This window comes from Rhinoderma darwinii, chromosome 9 (assembly GCF_050947455.1).
Source record: "Rhinoderma darwinii isolate aRhiDar2 chromosome 9, aRhiDar2.hap1, whole genome shotgun sequence".
Lineage (NCBI taxonomy): Eukaryota > Metazoa > Chordata > Amphibia > Anura > Rhinodermatidae > Rhinoderma > Rhinoderma darwinii.
Window position 1 is genome coordinate 18410626 of NC_134695.1, and position 21246 is coordinate 18431871.

A 21246-nucleotide genomic window follows, 5' to 3' on the forward strand; every position below is an offset into this window, starting at 1 on the left:
GCTGTTGTGCGAATCACGGGCGTCCCACGGAAGTGCTTCCGTGTGGTGCGCGTGATTTTTATGCACCCATTGACTTCAATGGGTGCGTGATGCGCGAAAAACGCAGAAATATAGTACCTGTCGTGAGTTTTACTCAGCGGACTCACGCTGCGTGAAAATCACTGACAGTCTGCACTGCCCCATAGACTAGCATAGGTCCGTGCGACGCGCGTGAAAAACACGCACTTTGCACGGACGTATTACACGTTAGTGTAAATCCGCCCTAAGGCTGGATTCACACGAGCGTGTGCTTTTTGCGCACGCAAAAAACGTGGCGTTTTGCCTGCGCAAAAGGCACTTAACAGCTCCGTGTGGCCTCAGCATATGATGCGCGGCTGCGTGCTTTTCACGCAGCCGCCATCATCATCATCAACACTCCGTTTGGATGTTTGTAAACAGAAAAGCACGTGGTGCTTTTCTGTTTTCATTCATCCTTTTCACAGTTGTTGCGCGAATCACGCTGGTCGCACGGAAGTGCTTCCGTGTGGAATGCGTGGTTTTCATGCACCCATTGACTTCAATAGGTGTGTGATGCGCGAAAAACGCCCAAAGAACGGACATGTTGTGACTTTTTTTCAGCGGACTCATGCTGGGTAAAAATCACGCACATGTCTGCACGGCCCCATAGACTAATATAGGTCCGTGCGACGCGCGTGAAAATCACGCACGTTGCATGGACGTATATCCCGTTCGTCTGAATAAGGCCTCAGGATGTGGATACAATTGAGTGCCAGGGGACAGGGTCTGGATCGACGCTTCTGCGAACCGGTTGTAATTTTAATAACCACTTCAGAAGTTGCTGGATCCCACCCCTGGACTGGTCACATGATTGATGACAATAGTCAATATAAGGGCCTGTTCACACTGAGTTTTTTTGCTGAACTTTTTTTTAAGTGCTTTTGCACCACGTTTTTTGCCGCAAATTTAGACGTGTTTTTTAAAGGCGTTTTTTTCCTATTTCTTCAAGAGACAAAGTGAAAAACCGCGCGCGTGTTTTGCCGAAAAACACGTAAAAAAAAGCGTTTATTTCCGTCTCCCAGTGATTTCAATGGGGTTTTTGAGGCGGAAAACACCTCAAGACAGGGCATGTCGCTTCTTTTTCCCGTGAGCGTTTTTTTGCTCGCGGGAAAAAAACGCCTCCACATCCCATCGACATCAATGGGAGTCAATGTCGGCCGTGTTTTTCCTGCCGTTTTCCGCTGCAAAAAGCTCTGTGTGAACAGGGCCTAAGGCCAGATTCACACGTGCGTGAATAACGTCCATGTGCTGCGCATGGAAATCAAGCACAGCACACGGACCCATTGATTTCAATGGGGCCGTTCACACATGCGTGAGTTTTCACGCAGCGAGATCCTGCTGCGTGAATCTCACTGCATGTCCTATATTGGTGTGTTTTCACGCACCTACGCGCCCATTGAAGTCTATGGGTGCGTGAAAGCCATCCGTGTGCGATGCGTGATTTGCGCATCAATTCGATTAAAAATAAATTTAAAATAACATGTGCTTTGCGAGTGCGTAAATAATGCATGCCATTCGCAACTGATGCATAAGGCAACACACACAGACCAGATTCATGTGTGTTTTTCAAGCGCGTGATTCAGATACGCTCGCGCGAATGGGGCCTAAGGCCGGATTGAGACGTGTTCAGTCCGTGATATACGGACCGTATGCCGGCAGTATTTCCCGGACTGAACACACTGCAGGGAGATGGGCTCTTAATAAAAAAGAAACCTGCATTTACCAGAAAAATGCAAATATCATGGCATTAGCCAAACAAATAAGAAAGTTAGGGCCTGTTCACATCACCGTTCGCTTTCTATTCCAGGGTTCCATCGGAGGTTTCCGTCGGGTGAACCCCGCAACGGAAAGTCAAACTGAAGCCACAGCTTCCGTTTCCGTCACTATTGGTATCAATGACGGAAACATCGCTAATGGTTTCCGTTTGTCACCAATCTGGCAGGTTTCCGTTTTTCCGACGGAATCAATAGCGCAGTCGACTCCGCTATTGATTCCGTCGTTGATACCAATAGTGACGTAAATGGAAGCTGTGGTTTCAGTTTGACTTTCCGTTGCGGGGTTCACCCGACGGAAACCTCAGACAGAACCCCGGGACGGAAAGCGAACAGTGATGTGAACAGGCCCTGATACGCATGCTAAAAATGGGTAGGCACTGTTCACATCTGCATTGGAGGCTTGTTACGGGCCTCCGTTGCAGATTCCGTTGATTTTGCCAGACAAAATAGCGCAGCATGCAGCGCTATTTTGTCCGGCATAATGCCCAACAGAACCCATTAAAGTCATGGGCACTGTCGGTTTCGGTCATGCGACAGACCCTTCACTTCAGTAGTCTTGTTGTTCGGACACGGCTAAACGGAGTCTGGTCCTGAAGGACTGGACCGGTTTACAGAAACAGTTGTCTGCTTTTTGTTCTCTATATTGTAGTTGTGAGTAGAGTCCGAAAATATAAAAAAGTTCTGACACCGAAAAAAGAATGTGGAGCCGGTCAGACTGTCCAGGACTAGATAAACTTCAATGACAACACGACCCGTCCTGAGTAGCGGAAAGTGACAATTTATGCCTCCCATGGAGGAGGAGGAGGAGGAGGAGGAGGAAGAAGAAGAAGAAGAGGAGGAAGTTACCACCTCTACACCAAGTTTCCAAGAGGAAAGAGGGAGGGGTAAATAGAAAAGGCGGGCTGTGTCGTATCTGTCGAGCTATAGTGTGCACTTAGAATGTGGGCGTTGCCCATTAGCAATGTCAATCGAACAAAAGGCGTGGTTATGTGGACTGGCGGACGAGTATACAACATTGTAGGACAATACACAGTCTACGACTGAAAGGCGTGGTTTGTCTGGGTAAGGCGTGCAAAGAAAGAGGCGTGTTTTCCCAGTGCCCATGAAACATTCGGAAGAGAAGGACGGATTAGAGGAGGTGGTTCGAGGCAATGGTTTCTGCCTGAGACAGAAGAGCCCAAAGCGGAGTTAGGGGAGGGTGGAGAAACGCACGGCTGAGAAGAACATGGGAGCTCCGCTGAGAGTCGTGTTTCTGCTTTCGTGCTGTTTAGTCTTCGTTCGGGGTGAGTAGTCATTCTCTTCTCGTAATTTTTGTGTGCCATGTGTCCGGTGCTGGGAGGGGGAGCTCAGCAGCTGATGTCTGAGGAGGAGGGTGTCTGCACAGGGCCATAAAAAGTAAACTATGCACAAGTCGAAGCCTGACTTCTCAGCCCCAGTGGTGCAGAACTGTGATAAACACGAGTGGGGCTGCGGGGGGTAACGAGTCCTGCAGCTCCGTGCCACAAGTGTTATTCAGCTCTGCAAGCTGTGGCTGTCAAGACCTGCTGGGAGTAGTAGTGTCACAACAGCTGGAGAGCCACAGGTAGCAGGGAAACTTCAGTGATCCCTTCCATCTCCTTTTTTTATTTTTGTAGTTTTTTTTTTATTTTGCTTATCACTATTTCCAGTTGTATACATAATCAACAAGTGTGCTCTATATATATATAATTTTAATCCCACCCTCTAAGGGTCAGTTCACACTGAGTTTTTTTTACGTGGAAAATATGCCAAAAAACGTCTGAAAACGCCTCCCATCGATTTCAATCGGAGGCGGAGGTGTTTTTTTCCCGCGAGTGGAAAAAACGTCTTGTGGGAAAAAGCGACATGCCCTATCTTCGGGCGTTTACGTCTCTGACCTCCCATTGACATCAATGCGAGGCAGAGAAACCGTATTTTGCTGTGTTTTACCAGCGGCGCTCAATGGCCGTGGGCAAAAAACGTGGCAAACTGTGCATGTGATCAAAATCTGCCTTAAAATTCCAGATGGAATTTTGAGGCATAATTTTCTGCCTGCAAAAAAAACTCTGTGTGAACATACCCTAAAAAAAAAACTGCTTCGTTTCCACTCCTTCAAACCCATTTTTCCCCACAATGTAGTATTATTATTCTGATTCCCCTTACTGTAATAATATAACTTCTCATATTTCATTATACAATCAACATTGTTTTTCCATATTTGAACTTCGAAGGGAATACCGTCCATCTCTAGTGTTCTGCCCAGATTACCGAAAGCCCATTTAAAGCAATTGAGAGGTTATTACTGTGATTTGTAAAGTTGCGTTCACATGTGACAGATTTGATGCAGATCTCACCCTTTTGCAAAAGCCGCGATGACAATCCGTGACGAATCCGCAACTTTTGAACTCTACCGGCTATTTATTGTTTACGTAAATCTAGATCAGACTTCATGTATTATCTCATTCACAGGTCGATTTGTTAGGGACTCTCGCTGCATTAGAGCGCTAGTATATCTAATGTTTATGGATTTCTAGCAATATGAACTGATCGGTTACCTTTGGCTCACACTGCGTTTTTCCCCAATGTTTAGCGTGGACGCGGGGAAATTTCCCCACGTACGCGCTAAATGTTTCTACAGGAGTCCTACGGTTAGGGCTGCTATTTAAAAACCCCAGTAAGTTGTGCGGTTATACCTGCGAGATGCTGGTTGGTTCATCGGCCAATTGTATAATTTCTGCTACATAAAATGTTATCGTTGTCTGCAGCACATCTCACTGTGTTAACAGGGAGATGTGCTGCCGTCATGATAGAAATGTATGAGAACAAGCAATGGTAGTAACAATCGCTCGTCCCTATACTAACTCCTTGTGAAAGGAGCAAATGAGTGCTGATCAACAAGCTGTCTCGTTGATCAGCGCTCGTTTACACGGCCCACGTCGTGCTTGTAAGAGGACCCTTAGTCAATAGGGGAAAGACAATGTAGATAAGGGAGAGCCTCCAGCTCACCGGTTCAGCGTCTGCTGAAGTGCCGCTCGGATCCCCGAGACGGCCCGCGGTATGTATTGCAGGAAAGATGATCCAGCGCCAATAGTAGTGTTTAAAAGGGAGGAACAATTCCCATGTTTATTGAAAAAATATTTAAAATCTGGGAGCGAGACGCAGTCTCAAGACAAGAGTAAGCAGGGAATATACCCGAGCCTACGTGTTTCGAACGCACACTGCGTTCTTAATCATGGCAAAGGAAGTTGAGACCGTGTGTTTCTGCCTGACCTATGTATAAGTTTGTCAGCTGTTGAGGGTGCTGCGTAAATGTCAGCGATTGGTAGAGAGAGAAAATTACGGAAATAATTAATTAGCAAGCAGCTGCCGGTGAATAAAGACTGCATCGGGTTGACATAATTTAGTGTGTAACGGATAGAAAAAATATATATATACTTCAAACGCTTTAGTAGTATTTGCACAACCAATTTCATCTCTCCTTCAATAGGGGAAAAACAGATCATAATAGATCCACCATATACATCAGGGATCCTGTCAAAACGGAAGCTATGGCAGTGTAAACCGAGCCTTTATTGGTTAAAGACTGAATTTGGCGCCATAAGTTGTATGCCCTCATCGTTGCTTTCTGTTATTTTTATACAGTGCAATATTTTCCCAAATTAATTATATAGACCAATGACCTGAGCGATTCTTGTAGTTGAAGGGTTTGCGGGGTAGTTATAGGGCAGCTCCTCAAAGAAGATGTCAGTTTTTCAGCTGATTCCTTATTCTGTCCATGTTAATGACTGTAAGGCTGTGTTCACACCGTTTTTTTGCAGGAGGAAAATTCCTCCTGCAAAAACTGCTCCAGACGTTTTTTGCACAGTGGTTTGACAAAAACTCGTCAAAACACTCAAGGTGTTTTTTTTTACCCTTTCTGACTGATTGAAATGGGGTTTTCGAGGCGGAAACCGCCTCAAGATGGGTCATGACGCTTCTTTTTACCGCGACGCGTTTTTTTTTGCTTGCGGTAAAAAAACTCGTCCAACTCCCATTGAAATCAATAAGAGGCGTTTTTGACGAGTTTTGCGGAGCGTTTGCCGCGCCAAAAAACTCGTCAAAAAACTCTGTGTGAACAGGGTCTAAATCTGTATATTGTGCTACAAGTCTATGCATTTATTCCTATCTACAGTCACGACAATATCTTTCTTTATTGGTAGAAGTGCTGTAGTTTGCGTATTCTAATTAGTCATCTTTGCCCAACAAAATGCAGAACTATTTTTTTGAGGCTCTTTCTAGAAAAGAGGGGGTATAAGGCTCTTTGCACATCATGTTTTGGGCCTACATTTAGCATGCACGCCAGGTAAAGCTCCTGACGTATACGTTAAACGCAGGCTGCGACGGATCCCTTAACAGTGGCATCCTTCAGTATAGTGGTATATGTTAAATGTATATGGCATGAGCTCTCAAGAATTTGTGCATGACGTATATGTTAAACAGATACCATTATAGTCTATGGGCGGCGATGACATCCGTTTAACGCATACCTCGCCCATAGACTCTAATGGAATCACTCTTAACGTATAATTTTTTTTTTATTTTTTATGTCTTTCCGGTTTTTCGTTGTTCTATTCCTCTGTCATAGCAGAAGTGCCGGGACCATTGCGTTAAAGACGCTAAGGGTATGTTCACACGCTTAACAAAAAACTCTGAAAATAAGGAACTGTTTTCAAGGGAAAACAGCTCCTGATTTTCAGAAGTTTTTTGAGCAACTCGCGTTTTTCCCGGTGTTTTTACGGCCGTTTTTGGAGCGATTTTCAATAGTCTATGAAAAACGGCTCCAAAAACGTCCCAAGAAGTGTCCTGCACTTTTGACGAGCCGTCATTTTACGCGCCGTCTTTTCACAGCGACGCGTAAAATTACACCTCTTCTGAACAGAACATCGTAAAACCCATTGCAAGCAATGGGCAGATGTTTGTAGGCGTTATGGAGCCTGTTTTTCAGGTGTAATTCGAGGCATAAAACTCCTGAATTACGTCTGAGAATAGGTCGTATGAACATACCCTTACAGTGCTTGACGGAACCCATTGACTTTAAAGTGGTTTTCCAGGGACACACAATTTTTGAACTAATACTATATGTAAATATAGAATAAAGTTCCTAATGTGCATTCTGTATGAAATCCGAACACATTGCTTCCTATTCACCCTACCTCTGCCTGGCCGGAAGATCTGCTTTTCATCTGTTTTTTTTTTTTTTCCTCCTGACACAGGCTTGTTCACGAGCGTTAGCCCTGAGGGTATGTGCACACGATGAGAGGCTTTTACGTCTGAAAAGACAGACTGTTTCCAGGAGAAAACAGCTGCGTCGTTTCAGAGGTAAATGCTGCTCCTCGTATTATGCGAGGCGTATTTGACGCCTGTAATCTTGAGCTGCTCTTCATTGACTTCAATGAAGAACGGCGCAAATTACGTTGCAAAGAAGTGTCCTGCACGTCTTTGCCGAGGCAGTCAATTTACGCGTCGTCGTTTGACAGCTGTCAAACGACGACGCGTAAATGACAGGTCGTCGGCACAGTACGTCGGAAAACCCATTCAAATGAATGGGCAGATGTTTGCCGACGTATTGTAGCCCTATTTTCAGACGTAAAACGAGGCATAATACGCCTCGTTTACTTCTGAAAATAGGTCGTGTGAACCCAGCCTTTTTCACACGACAGGGTTTCCCGGCCGGGTGACGGCCGTCACCTGCCTGCATTAGGAACAAAAGACCCCTAATGGGCTATTCACACGACCGATTTTTTTTTTTTTTTTTTTTTTTGGACGGCCCGGGAAACCTGGCCGTCAAAAAATGGGACATGCCCTATTTTCAGCCGTTTACCCGGCCGCCCGACTCCCATAGAAGTCTATGGGGCTGGGTAATACACGGCTATCACCGGAATGTGTCCCGAGTGATGGCCATGTATTCCGTCGCTCGCGCTCTCTCTCCTCCTCACAGTGCAGAGTGCATGTGAGGAGGAGGGTCTTTTTTTGCTCCCGGTAGGAGTCGGAATCCCCAATCCCCGGCTGGGGATTGGGGATTCCGCTACAGGAGAAGTGCGTGACTACACTGTCCATATATGGACACAGCGAAGTCACTCACTTCTGCAGCGGAATCCCCGACTCTATGGCCGGGGATTCTGCTACGAGAGAAGTGCGTGACTACACTGTCCATATATGGACACCGTGACGTCACTCACTTCTGAAGCGGAATTCCTCTCCAGGAGAAGTCAGTGACTACACAGTCCATATATGGACATTGAAGTCAGTGACTTCTCCTGGAATGTGGGGAGGGGGGGGGGCTGGGTGGCATCACCTGCAGGAGACTGGGTGGCATCACCTGCAGGGGGCTGGGTGGCATTATCTACAAAGGGCTGTGTGTGGCAACAAATTTAAATGAAATTCATCCGATTTTAAAACGGACAGATAAAAAAACGGGTTACAAACGGCAACACGTAACGGAATCGGAACGGATGCAAAACGGCCGATTTTATCGGCCGACACTCGGACCCTGTTGTGTGAATGAGGCGTTAGTATGCACACCGACCTGTGTCATGCATCGAAACTTCGATACTGTTTCGATACTGTGCATCCCCATATGGTTCGATACCGTTGTTTCATGTATTTCGATACTTAGCTGTGTGGCCGCACAGCTTAGTATAGTAACACATGAATGTATGTATGAGAGCGGGGCTGCGGCTGTATAATACTTTCATTGCCACGCTACTGAGTCCTGACAAGTGCGCGGGGTCAGGATGATGCGATGCTGCCGGCACTGCACTAATGAGTGGCGGCACTGAAGACAGAACATGGCGGGCGCCCTGCAAAACACCCCCATGTTCTGTCTTTAGTGCCTGCGCCGCTGCTCATTAATTTAGCGCTAGCCGTATCACCTCATGCTGACCACGCGCACACTTGTTGTCAGGAGCGGGGCAATGGTTGTATTATGCAGCCCCGCTCTATGACGGCGGAGATCAGAGAAACCTCATCTCCGCCGCTATTCCTCTGAATGCTGCGATCACAGCGGACTGCAGCATTCAGGGGAAATTGAGAAGGGGGGATGCCCCTGGATTGCATCACAGGGAATTCCTGGGAAGAGCCATACCATATATGGACAGACATCCCAGGGTCTATTGAAGGACCCCAGGTCTGTCTTGCGACCGTAATAACCTGCACAACAATTTTTTCACGTCATTTATGATGTGTACGCTGTAAAAAAATAAAATTTACTTTTCACTTATTGTGAGGCACAAGGTGTGATGAATTTAACCTCCATGTGCCTCACATTAATAGTAATTAACCCCATCATGTACCTCACACATTAACCCATTATGACTGAGAAACATGATGGGGTTAATTACTATTAATGTGAGGCAAATGGAGGTTAAATTCAGAATCACACCTCGCGCCTCACATCAGAAAATGGAAGAACTTTTTTTACATTTTTTTTATTACTGTTGGCAAAGTATCGCATTGGTATCAAAATCGCAATACTTAACGAAGTATCGGTATCGAAGTCCATATTCTGGTATCGTGACATCCCTAGTCTGAACAAGACACCACAAGTGGTGAGCTGGAGGATCCCTCCCTTTTCTTCTGTCCAGTAATTATTCCGCCCCCTCTATCTGTCTATTGGCCCTCCCCACTAGTTCTCCCTTCCCCTTTAGTTTATCCCGCCCACCAGTTTTCTCTGCGTGCGGTCACAGAATCACATGACAGCACCTCAGATATGTAATATGATCCTCATCATGCATGTAGATACCATCGGAACGGGCAGCTTGTGGCCACCAAGGAATAGCAGGCGCGCAAAAACAACGGTGCTGATATTGAAGCATAAGCAAAGAATGAACGGGGCGGACATTGAGGAGGCTGTGGACCAATAGGATACCTCAAATCCGGGTATAAGTCAGAAGTCCAGGGTTTGAAACATCGTATTGGTCCACATCCTCTTTAATGCCCGCCCCGTACAATTCTTTGCTTACGCCTCAATACCTGCCCCATTTTCTTCTTAATGAAATTCCTCAGTGTTCGTGTGTAGCCCGCCACGAAAAAATTTGTTTGCCTCGAAAACCCCTTTAACCGTTTCAGGACCAAGCTCATTTTGGCCCTTGGGGACCAGCCCCATTTTCTTCAAATCTGACGTGTCATTTTATGTGGTAGAAACACTGGAATGCTTTTGCCTATCCAAGCGATTCTGAGACTATTTTCTCGTGGCATATTGTACTTAATGATGGTGGAAAAATGTGGTCAATAAATTCATTGCTTATTTGTGAAAAACACTAAAATTGAAAGAAAATTTGCAAAAATTATGTTTTTTCTAATTTTAAATGTATGTACTTGTAAAACAGATAGTAATACCATAGAAAATTGTAGACTTTAGCAGCAATTTCTGTCATTTTCAAGAAAATTTCAAAAGCCTATTTTTTTCAAGGACCAGTTCAGTTCTGAAGTGGCTTTGAGGGCCTTATGTACTAGATAGACCCATAAATCACCCCATTTTAAAAACTGCACCCCTTAGAGTATTCAAAGCGGCATTCAGAAAGTGTTTTAACTATTTAGGCGTCTCACAGGTATTAACCGCTTCCCGACCGCCCACAGTAAGTTGAAACTAAGATCAACCTGTAACAGAATGATGGAATAAAGTATGGAGAAGGCTTGGAATGGCTCACGATCCAAAGCACACCATATCCTCTGTGAAAAATGGTGGAGGCAGTGTGATGGCATGGGCATGCATGGCTGCCAAAGGCACTGGGTCAATAGTGTTTATTGATGTGACTGAAGACAGAAGCAGCCGGATGAATTCTGTAGTGTTCAGGGATATACTTTCTGCTCAGATTCAACCAAATGCAGAAAGGTTGATTGGACGTCGCTTCACAGTACAGATGGACAATTACCCAAAACATACTGTGAGCAAACCAGGAGTTTTTTTTTTTTTTTTTTAAGGCAAAGTGGAATATTCTGCAATGGGCAAGTCAATCTTCAGATCTCAACCCTATCGAGCATTCATTTCACTTGCTTAAGACAAAACATAAGGCAGGCCCACAAACAAGCAATAACTGAAGACCGCTGCAGTAAAGGCCTGGCAAAGCATCACAAAGGAGGAAACCCAGCGTTTAGTGATGTCCATGAGTTCCAGACTTCAGATAGTCCTTGCCTGCAAAGGATTCTCTACAAAGTATTAAAATATTTATGGTAATGTTAATCTGTCCAATTATTTTTGAGCCCCTGAAATGAGGAGGCTGTGTAGAGAAATAGTTGCAATTCCGAAACTTTTGACAGGATATTTTTGTTCAACCCCTGAATTAAACCTGAAAGTCTACACTTCCATTGCATCTCCGTTGTTTCATTTCAAATCCAATGCGGTGACAATGAAGTTTGTGTCACTGTCCAAATAATTCTGGACCTAACTGTGAATTTTACCAAACTCTATGGGGGGGATATATATGATCTACATTCAGGCGAGCGTGTCAGATTTGCGCGCGAAAATAACGCAGCGGTTTTCCTACATTTCTTGTCCGTGTGCCATCTGTTTGCTTTGCATGTGGCATGCGTTTTTCATGTTCGTGCAAGCCTGGTTTTATTTTTCTCTGCATTTCTTTGTAACTGATGCGTGAAACACTGACCGCACACAGATGTCATCCATGTGCTGTCCGTGGTTTTCGCTCACCCAGACTTCAATGGGCAACAAATATAGGACATGCGGTGAGTTTCAGACACTCGCTGTGTAAAAACTCACGCATGTCTGAATAGCCCCATTGAAATGAATGAGTCTGTGTGCTGTGAGTTATTTCAACGCACACAGGCGAGGAACGCGCTAGTCTGAATGATCCCTAAGACTAGATTTTTATACACAAGTCTTCATATAAAGCAGGTTAAAATAAAATGCGTCTAACCCCGTAACTACGAGCGACTAATATATCCGGCACAAGCAGGAGCTAGTTTCCACATAGCGACTGATCTATCAGTCGCTCTGATGTCGTGGGTACTGCCACCGTACCCACAAGATCACAACGGCAGTAGCCCGGCTTTTATACACAGCCAGGCTCCTGCCGCAATCAAAGCACTCAGATTCCTGTAGTTTAACCTATTGGATGCAGCTGTCAATCGCAACAGCGTCATTGAATGTGTGTGACAGAAGGAGAGAGGTCCCTTTGTCACCCCAACGGCACCCCACGACAAGATAACGGAACACCAATGGGTTCCCATAGCAGCCGGTTGGCATGGCCTAATAGTTTGCCTGTCCGTTTTACACGGACAGGCAATATTTCTTTGGTATACGAAGTATACCGAAGCATTGTATAAGAGATCAGATGATCGCAAAGTGAGGTCCCCTAGTGGAAGAGAGAAAAAAAGTATATGAAAAAATAGATTGCAGTAAAAATAAAATAATGGTGCAAACAAAAAACAACCATACACAAATATGGTAGTGTCGCATTCGTTTTGATTTGAACAATAAAGTTAACATATTAATTAAACCGCCAGGTAAACGGTGTCCAAAAATTAAAACCTCAGAATTACTTTTTTTTTTTTTCTCCCAATCCCCCCCCCCATAAAGAATAAAATTAAAGTTAATCAATAAGTCCCATGTACCCCAAAACACTACCAATGAAAAATACACTTTCCCCTTAAAAAAAAACAAAAAAACAAGCCCACATATGGCTACGTCGATGGAAAAAACAAAACTGTGACGGCTCTTGGAATGCAGCGATACAAAAACAAGTAATTTTTTAAAATCTCGTTTTATTGTGCAAAAGTAGGAAAACATATAAAACCTTCAAATATTTGGTATCTCCGTAATCGTCCCATAGAATAAAGGTAACATGTTATTTAGGCCGTATAGTGAACGGCATAAATTTTTAACGCAAAAAACAATGCTGGAATAGCTGTTTATTTTCAATTCTCTAAAATTAAGGTAATAGTTAATGTATTATATGCATCCAAAAATTGTGCAATTGAAAAATACAACTCGTCCCGCAAAAAAAAAAAAAGCCCTTACACCGCTATGCCCAAGGAATAAAAAAAACCAACAAATTTTTGACTCTTGGAATGAGACCGTGAAAAAAACAAAAAATAATCCTTGGTCATTAATGCGCAAAAAGGCCTGGTCATTAAGGGGTTAAGAGGCACACTCCTATTAAGGTCCATCTCTGCCCATCCGTGGGACAGTCTCAAATCTACGTTCGGCAATGAGCTGAAGTAGATTTGCACTATAATTTACACCAGTTTCTGGTGTAAATTATGATAAACTTGTCAGGAAACTGATGGCCCTGCCCCTTCAGTTAAGCGCCACCCACTTTTTGTGGGTGGCACTTCGTGGCGGAAGCGGCACGAAAGTTGCAAAATTGATATTTCTTTTTACCACAAATTGGTGGAAGAGTTAATAATTTCCCTTTCCCATGTACTGTGTTTAGGGGAGATAAATCGAGGGCTAAACCAGTCACCTGCTACATGTATGTAAATAATCACTGAGAGGGCCACAGGAGCGTCATAACTGGATCGCCAGAGAAAAGGATAGGCGAGTACTGCGGTTTTAGTTAATTCATCTCATGCTCAAGCACTAGCAAAAATAAAATAAAATAATTTTGGAACCTGGATAGCCACTTTAATTCTATTCCAGTACATCCCAAGCCCACTACTTTACAAGTCCCTTCACTCTACGTTTGAAGACACTGTGTGAAAATGATTTACTTTAGACCTTTGATTTCTAGCCATAGAATACCAAGCCAAAACACTGATGCTAGTCTTTGGTCGTTCCTATTAAAAGAGCAATATTTTATTTTTTTGTGCAATTTTGGCTAATAGAGCGGACCTGTTGCTGTCCGTACAGATCCGCTTTTCTTCAACACATGGGAAGTGCTATACATCTCCATGATGGTCTTTGTGTGCATGAATGTACTGCACAACCAGCAAAACTGCTCTAAAATACACATGTGTAATTATCACATAGATAAACACAAAAGGAGAATAGACTTAAAAAAAAATAAAAAAATCACAATTACAACACTTACAATCCTGTCCGTAATGCTGTACGAAAGGAAAAAAGGAATGTAGAACAATTTTTATCTGTTTCCTAATTCATAAAGAAAATCGTTTGAAGGCCGATGATTTTTACTCTGTTTAGAGAGATTGTTTGCTCCAATTTCAAAGGATAGATCTCCTTCTTTTAGAACATTCCCTCTGGGTTTCAGAAGAAGAGATTCCCCCCCCTCCCCCATCTTACACCTAGTCAGTTTATTTTGGCCACTCTCCAGCAGTGGAGTAAAGTTTATGTAGACAACTATTGTTTGCCATTAGCGAAACTTTAAATTCATTTAGAGGAAAAAAAAGGGACGGACAGCAGACTTTCCCATGGGCATTGCCAACTATAGCACTCAGAGACCCACTCCCCCTCTCCTCAAGCTTTGTCTGCCAAGAGGCCTGAACACTAAAAAACACATATGGATTTCAGAACAGTCAGATCATTGTAATACACAGAATTCCTAACATTTGTTGTTCAGGATCTGCAAGTCTTCCTAAAAGCAGTCTACTGAACAGCTTATGACCAATGCAGAGATTTGTTTTTTTGTTTTTCTTAAAGCGAATATCTCGCAACACATGTGCAATACAGCAGGTAAATATGCGGAAACCCTCTAGCAAAGTCCTACCACTCAAAATATTGCCCAGCCAAAATCATTAGACTTAGGGCTCAAGCACACAGCCATATTCCAGCTCCATTTTGTAGAGTTATCATAGTGATGCTATAGAGGAGCATGGGGTTTCCACCATACTTCCCCATGTCCCCGATTTAAAAAAAAATATAGAACATGCCATGATTTTTATTTTATCGGTTATATGTATAAAGGTAATCTCTCCTAGAAGCCCTGCTTGTAGGGGGGGGGGGGGGGGGATGTCTATGTTCATACTGCACCCAACAAAACCTGTAAGGCCCTATTCACACGACAGTGATTCTTGGCTGTGTGACGGCCGTCACACGGCCGCAGTAGGAACAATAGACCCCGAATGGGGCTGTTCACACAGCCGGTGTTTTGATGGCTTGGTAAGTCTACGGGGCCGAGTAAAGCACGGCTGTCACTTGGATGTGATCCGAGTGACTGCCGTGCTTTCTGCCGCTCGTTCTCTTCTCCTCTAAGTGCATGTGAGAAGGATTTTTTTGCTCCCTGTAGGAGCGGAATCCCTAATCCGTAGTCCATGGTTCCATCTACGGGAGGTTGTGCCAGTATCTACAGAGGGCAGTGTGTGGCCAAAAAAGTTGACAAATGAAATTCATCTGTTTTTATAACTGACAGGGGAAAAAAAAACGGATGCAAAAAAACGGGTCAAAATCGGTGCTTAAAAACGGATACACGGCCCGGAACAGAAATGGAACGGACCAAAACGGCCGAGAAAAACGTCGTGTGAATAGAGCCGAAGGCTGCACACGGAGGGTGTACAGGATCCACGCACAGGTCTGTGCCAGCGAATATACTGTATCCACAGGATATGCCATAAATATCTGGAAGGTGCGAGTCACACCTCTGGGAGCCACACCTATGTGGAGAACGTTATATCTTTGGCCCACCTAGTGAGGCTGTCGCCGGACGTCACATCCAGACAGAGAATGAATGAAGTACAATCGTAATAAACTGTTTTTGTAACTCCCAGAGAAGTGGATGGAGAGAGCAAGGCCACCTCTCCTTTTTTTCTCCTCCTGGAAGTGCCCCCCCCATGAGTCGGAAGAGCCCTGTTCCTCCTATGGATATGCTAAAAAATGTCTGATATGGGAATACCCCTTTAAGGACGTACGTACCAAATGCAGTTTCAGTTCTTGGTGTGGTTTTTGTCGATCAAATTTAGGTCTAAGGGTGAAAATTGCTCTAAAAAAAACTCCAAACCTAAGGGCTTATTCAGACGAACGGGATATACGTCCGTGCAACGCGCGTGATTTTCACACGCGTCGCACGGACCTATATTAGTTTATGGGGCCGTGCAGACAGTTGCGTGATTTTTACGCAGCATTGGTCCGCTGCATTAAAGTCACGACATGTCCGTTCTTTGAGAGTTTTTCGCACATCACGCACTCATTGAAGTCAATGGGTGCGTGAAAACCACGCATGCCACACGGAAGCACTTCCGTGGGACAAGCGTGATTCGCGCAACCGCTGTGAAAAGGATGAATGAAAACAGAAAAGCACCACATGCTTTTAAACACTGTTTACAAACATCCAAATGGAGTGTCATAATGATGGCTGCGCGAAAAGCACGCAGCTGCGCATCCTACGGGGCTTACACACGCAGCTGTCAAGTGCCTTTTGCGCGCGCAAAACGGCGCATTTTTGGAGCACGCAAACACACGCTCGTGTGAATCCGGCCTTAGTGTGTATTCACACATGAAGGTTTTGTTCAGGGATTTTTTATGTAGTTTTTTTTTAAGCCAAAACCAGGAGTGGATCATAAAGCCAGAGACAGACACTACTTTTTCGCTTATGTGAATTCACTCCTGGTTTTTGCTTCAAAAACTGCACCAGGAAACCTTAACAAAACCTGCACGTGTGAATGCACTCTAAAGCATGCTACAATTGGAAAATAAACACCACTAAAGCAAAAAAAAAAAAATACCACAAACAAAAACACAGAAGATTTATCAAACCTAATGCAAAGGAAAAGTAAACCATTAATATGTTCAGAGATTCTTTGGAAAATAAAAGCACCAACCTGAATGTTTGCAGGCAACTGTTGTAATTGAAATTTTTCCTTTTGTGTGTTTCAAGTAATAAAATAAAACACAATCGCCCTGTTCAATTAAGTCCTTTATCCTTGAAAAAAACAAAAAAAAAACATACGTATTTGGTATCGCTGTGTCCGTAACGGCCTGAACTATAAAAATGTTTGTTCCACGCGGTGAACGGCCTACAAATATTGGAATAAAAAATTAGCAACAAGTCGCATTTATCCAAAAATGGTACCTATATAAACTATATCTCGTCTCGCAAAAATCAAGCCCTCCTACAGCTACGTCGGCGAAAAAGTGAAACTTTTTTTATGGTTCTCACAACTTGGCGACAAAAAATACATTGTTTTTACAAAAGTAATTTTATTGTTCAAAACGTTGTAAAACAAAGTGCTATAAATTAGGTATCGCCGGAATCGTACTGACCCGCAGAATAAAGTTAACATGTCGTTTATAACACATGGTGAACGCTGTATAAAAAAAACACCTAAAAAAACGATGCCAGAATTGCAGTTTTCTGGTCCCTTGCTTCCCAACAAATAGGATAAAAAGTAATCAAAAAGTCGCATCTACCCCAAAATGGTACCAATAAAAACTATAGCTCATCCAGCAAAAAAAGTCTATGATAAAATTAGTTAGAGCACTTATAATCTGGTGACAGAGCCTCTAACTCCTACATAATCTGATTGGCGCTGTAATGTAGATAACAGCAGTGTTTTTTTTTTTTAAAAGCGATCATTTTTGAGCAAGTTATGAGCTAGTTTAGATTTATGCTAATGAGTTTCTCAATGGACAACTGGGCGTGTTTTTACGTTTTACCAACTGGGCATTGTACAGAGAAGTGTATGACGCTGACCAATCAGTGTCCTACACTTCTCATTGTTCCAGCCCAGCATGATCCACAGCACAGTGTGATTGTGCAGTGAAAGAAGCTGGGCTGGAACAATGAGAAGTGTATGACACTGATTGGTCAGCGTCATACACTTCTCTGTACAATGCCCAGTTGGTAAAAAGTAAAAACACGCCCAGTTGTCCATTGAGAAACTCATTAGCATAAATCTAAACTAGCTCATAACTTGCTCAAAAATGATCGCTTTTAAAAAAAAAAAACACTGCTGTTATCTACATTACAGCGTCAATCAGATTATGTAGGAGATAGGGCACTTATATTCTGGTGACAGAGCCTCTTTAAGGTCAGTCAGGAAATAAAAAATATGCAGTTGTGCTGGCCCGAGGGGAACATTTCTTCTGTTTCAAGAGGCGAATTATCAAGGCCCATAAATTGTCTACATTACAGCACCGATCAGATTATGTAGGAGATGGAGCATTTATAATCTGGTGACAGAGCCTCTTTAACCCCTTAGTGACCAACCGTACACCTTTTTACGTTCCTCACTAAGGGGCTTTAGGCTAAGGTGACGCCTTTTCACGTGATCGCTTTAGCCTAAAGTAGCGCCGAAACTGAAGATCAGAGCTCCGTTCTCTCAGCTACCGGAGGTAGCTGAGAGTTCGGAGCAACGACCAGAGACCAGTGGTCTCTGGTCACGTGATCGCCGTGAATCATTATTTCCTGGCGTTCACACTAAAGCGGCAGATCGTCGCCATTTCTCTCTTCTCTCATGGAATAACTCCTTAGAGAGGAGAGAGAACAGGTAATTAGTGTTCCCCCATCCTCCCACGTCCGACCCTCCCCCTCGTCCGATCCCTCCCCCCAAAATGGCGCACGCATGCGCAGTGCATAGCTCCGTTCTCTCAGCTTCCGGAGGTAGCTGAGTGTTCGGAGCAACGATCAGAGACCATCACGAGTGGGCTCTCTGGTCACGTGATCGCTGTGAATCGTTATAAAGATTCACGGTAAAGCGGCAGATCGTTGCCATTTCTCTCTCCTCATGTAATAACTCCTTAGAGAGGAGAGAGAACGGGTAATCAGTGTCGTCCCCGCCCCCTCCCACGTCCGATTCCCCTTCATGTCTGATCACCCCCCCCCAAAATGCCGCCCGCATGCACAGTGCAAAGCTTGCCTGTGTCTGTAGCTGGCACAGCAACAGTCAGGGACCGTTGTGACTGGTCCCTTGATCAGGTGATCTCTGTGATAAAACCTATCACAGAGATCACTGACAGTTATTTTCATAACACAGCCAGGACATGGGCTGTGTTTCTCTCTCCTCCCATTGTAGTTCTGAGAGGAGAGCGAGATCAGTCTGCGTCCTGTTCTGTGGAGTAAAAAAAGTGAAAAAGCAAATCCTCTTTCTAAAATTATATATATATATAATCTATATTGGCGTCAGCGCTAGTTTAGCGTTGCGTTACTTTAGGTTTAGTGCTAGTTTAGCGTTACTTTAGGGTTAGGGCTAGTTTAGCGTTCGTGTTTAGGGTCGTTAGAATTTTACGTCAGTTATATAAAAAATTACAATCTGTGTCGTTTCTAGGTTTACTTTAGGGTTAGGACTTATAGGGCACACACACACACACACACACACACACACACACACACACACACACACACACACACACACACACACACACACACACACACACTCTTATAAATGTCTCAGCGAATGTACAGCGTGGAGCAAGTCTACGCCTTGCTGTGTTCTGACAGTTCTGAAAGCGAAACAGACACTGCTTCAGAATTTGTTCCCGACAGTGACGATTCTAGTTCTACCGCTGAACCCCATAGTCCTATGGTGGTAGATACAGCAGTCGCTGTAGAGATGTCAAGTGCAGGGCCGAATGTTGCAGTCCCTCCCGTGATGTGGGATCCTGCACTATCATTTTCCCCCCCAAGTACCCCAATTTGAAGCTACTCCTGGAATTAGTGTTGACGTCAAATTTTACCCCCTATAATTTTTTTTCATTTATTTATGTGATACGGTCCTAGACTTGATAGTCCAGCAGACTAATCTGTATGCTAGGCAGTTTGTTCTGCAAAAGCCTGCGTCTATATACTCCAGAATGTGGAACCCCACAAGTGTCCCAGAAATAAAAAAAATTTTAGGCATTACCCTCAATATCGGTTTGGTTAAAAAACAATCTGTCCGGTCCTACTGGACTTCTAGTGCTGTCCACGCTACCCCTGTATGTCCTGAAACCGCTATGAGGCCCTAATGCGATTCATGCGTTTTACAGACAATTCCTAAGTCCCCCCAAGAAGTGACCCAGCCTATGATCGGCTTAATAAATTAAGGCCATTAATCACCCTTCTAAGTGATTTATTTCTAAAGTTGTATACCCCTGATAAAAATTTGTCTGTAGATGAATCGCTCATGAGCTTCAAAGGCCGTCTTTCCTTTCGTCAATTCATCCCTTCCAAACGAGCCAGTTATGGGGTGAAATTGTACAAATAGTGCGAGAGCACAACAGGGTTACACCTGCGGTTTCAAAATATATGAAGGCAGGGACCGCCAAATTCCTACCCCAGGCTGCCCAGAAACTATTGGCACCTCTGGCAAAATAGTGTGGAACCTAATGGAGCTATTTCTGCACAAGGGGTACCACGTCTATACAGACAATTTTTATACTGGTGTTCCCCTTTTATAAAGCCCTCCATGCTGCAAATACAGGGGCCTGTGGGACAGTACGGAAGAACAGAGTGGGATTCCCACAACAGTTGGTGTCCAGGCGTTTGGGAAAAGGAACATCCATGGCCCTTGCAAGTGAGGAATTACTTTCAGTGAAGTGGGCTGACAAGAAGGATGTCTACATGCTGTCCACAGTACACACGGACACCACTGTGGCAATTACAGAGGGGGGCTACCACTGCAAAGCAGAAACCTGTCTGTGTAACAGACTACAACAAATTTATGGGGGGTGTAGACCTTTCCGACCAGGTGCTTCAGCCTTACCTGGTGAAGCGCAAAAATAAGGCCTGGTACAAAAAGGTAGCAATCTACCTCATCCAGGTTGCTACCTATAACAGTTTTTTTTATTTTCAAAAAAGCCTAAGGAACGCTCACTTTCCTTCAATTTCAGGAGAAGGTCATTGAGCATCTCCTTTTTGAGTCCACTATACCTGCGATTCTGAGGATGTGCGCAGGCTTTCAGAGCGCCACTTTTTACACCCTATTCCTTCCACTGAGACCCAAAAATATCCCCAAAGAAGGTGTCGGGTATGTAGCAAGCATGGCAGGAGGAGGGATACCCGCTTTTATTGCGCCATGTGTCCATCAAAACCAGCCCTTTGTAACTACCCCTGTTTCGAAATCTTTAACACGGTTGCAAATTACTAGAATTTAACACCAAAAAAAAATAAAAAATGGCTGGGGGGTCTTTTTAGGGAGTCAATTTCTTTATATTTTCTTTAGTTTGTGAGCTTTCCAAGTACGGATTATTTCTTGTGGGAGAGGTTGTAGAGCACATTTTTTTTCAGACCGTGAAACTAATTTTACCCCTTATGATTTTTTTTAATTTATTTGTGGGTGATCAAGTGCTGGAATTAATTGTCCAGTACAAAATCCCACATCCACAATTTTTTTTATTTTGACTGTTCTTATGACTATGTCCTGCCACATGCAGCTATTACATTCCTAATTCTGTACCGTGATACGGGAATGATCTTTTTTTTATATTTGGAGGATCTCTAATAATCGAGCTGTTCCTTATCAATACACCATGGGCTTTGTTACAGTTCTTCTGGAAATACTGACATCATTTTGGGGATTAGTGATCCTTTACTATTCCTATAGACGGTTT

The 21246-nt window shown here is 43.9% G+C and overlaps 1 protein-coding gene across 2 annotated transcripts in view; it reads left to right on the forward strand.

The window, feature by feature from the left end:
• The first annotated feature begins 2836 nt into the window (after positions 1-2836).
• Positions 2837-21246, forward strand: part of LOC142660638 (low-density lipoprotein receptor-related protein 5-like) — a 298590-nt gene continuing 280180 nt past the window's right edge. For both annotated transcript variants that reach the window (XM_075837322.1, XM_075837323.1), the window contains exon 1: positions 2837-3115. In XM_075837322.1, coding sequence (XP_075693437.1) covers positions 3058-3115 — 58 coding nt within the window. In that variant the 5' untranslated portion in view covers positions 2837-3057. The remainder of the gene's footprint in view (positions 3116-21246) is intronic.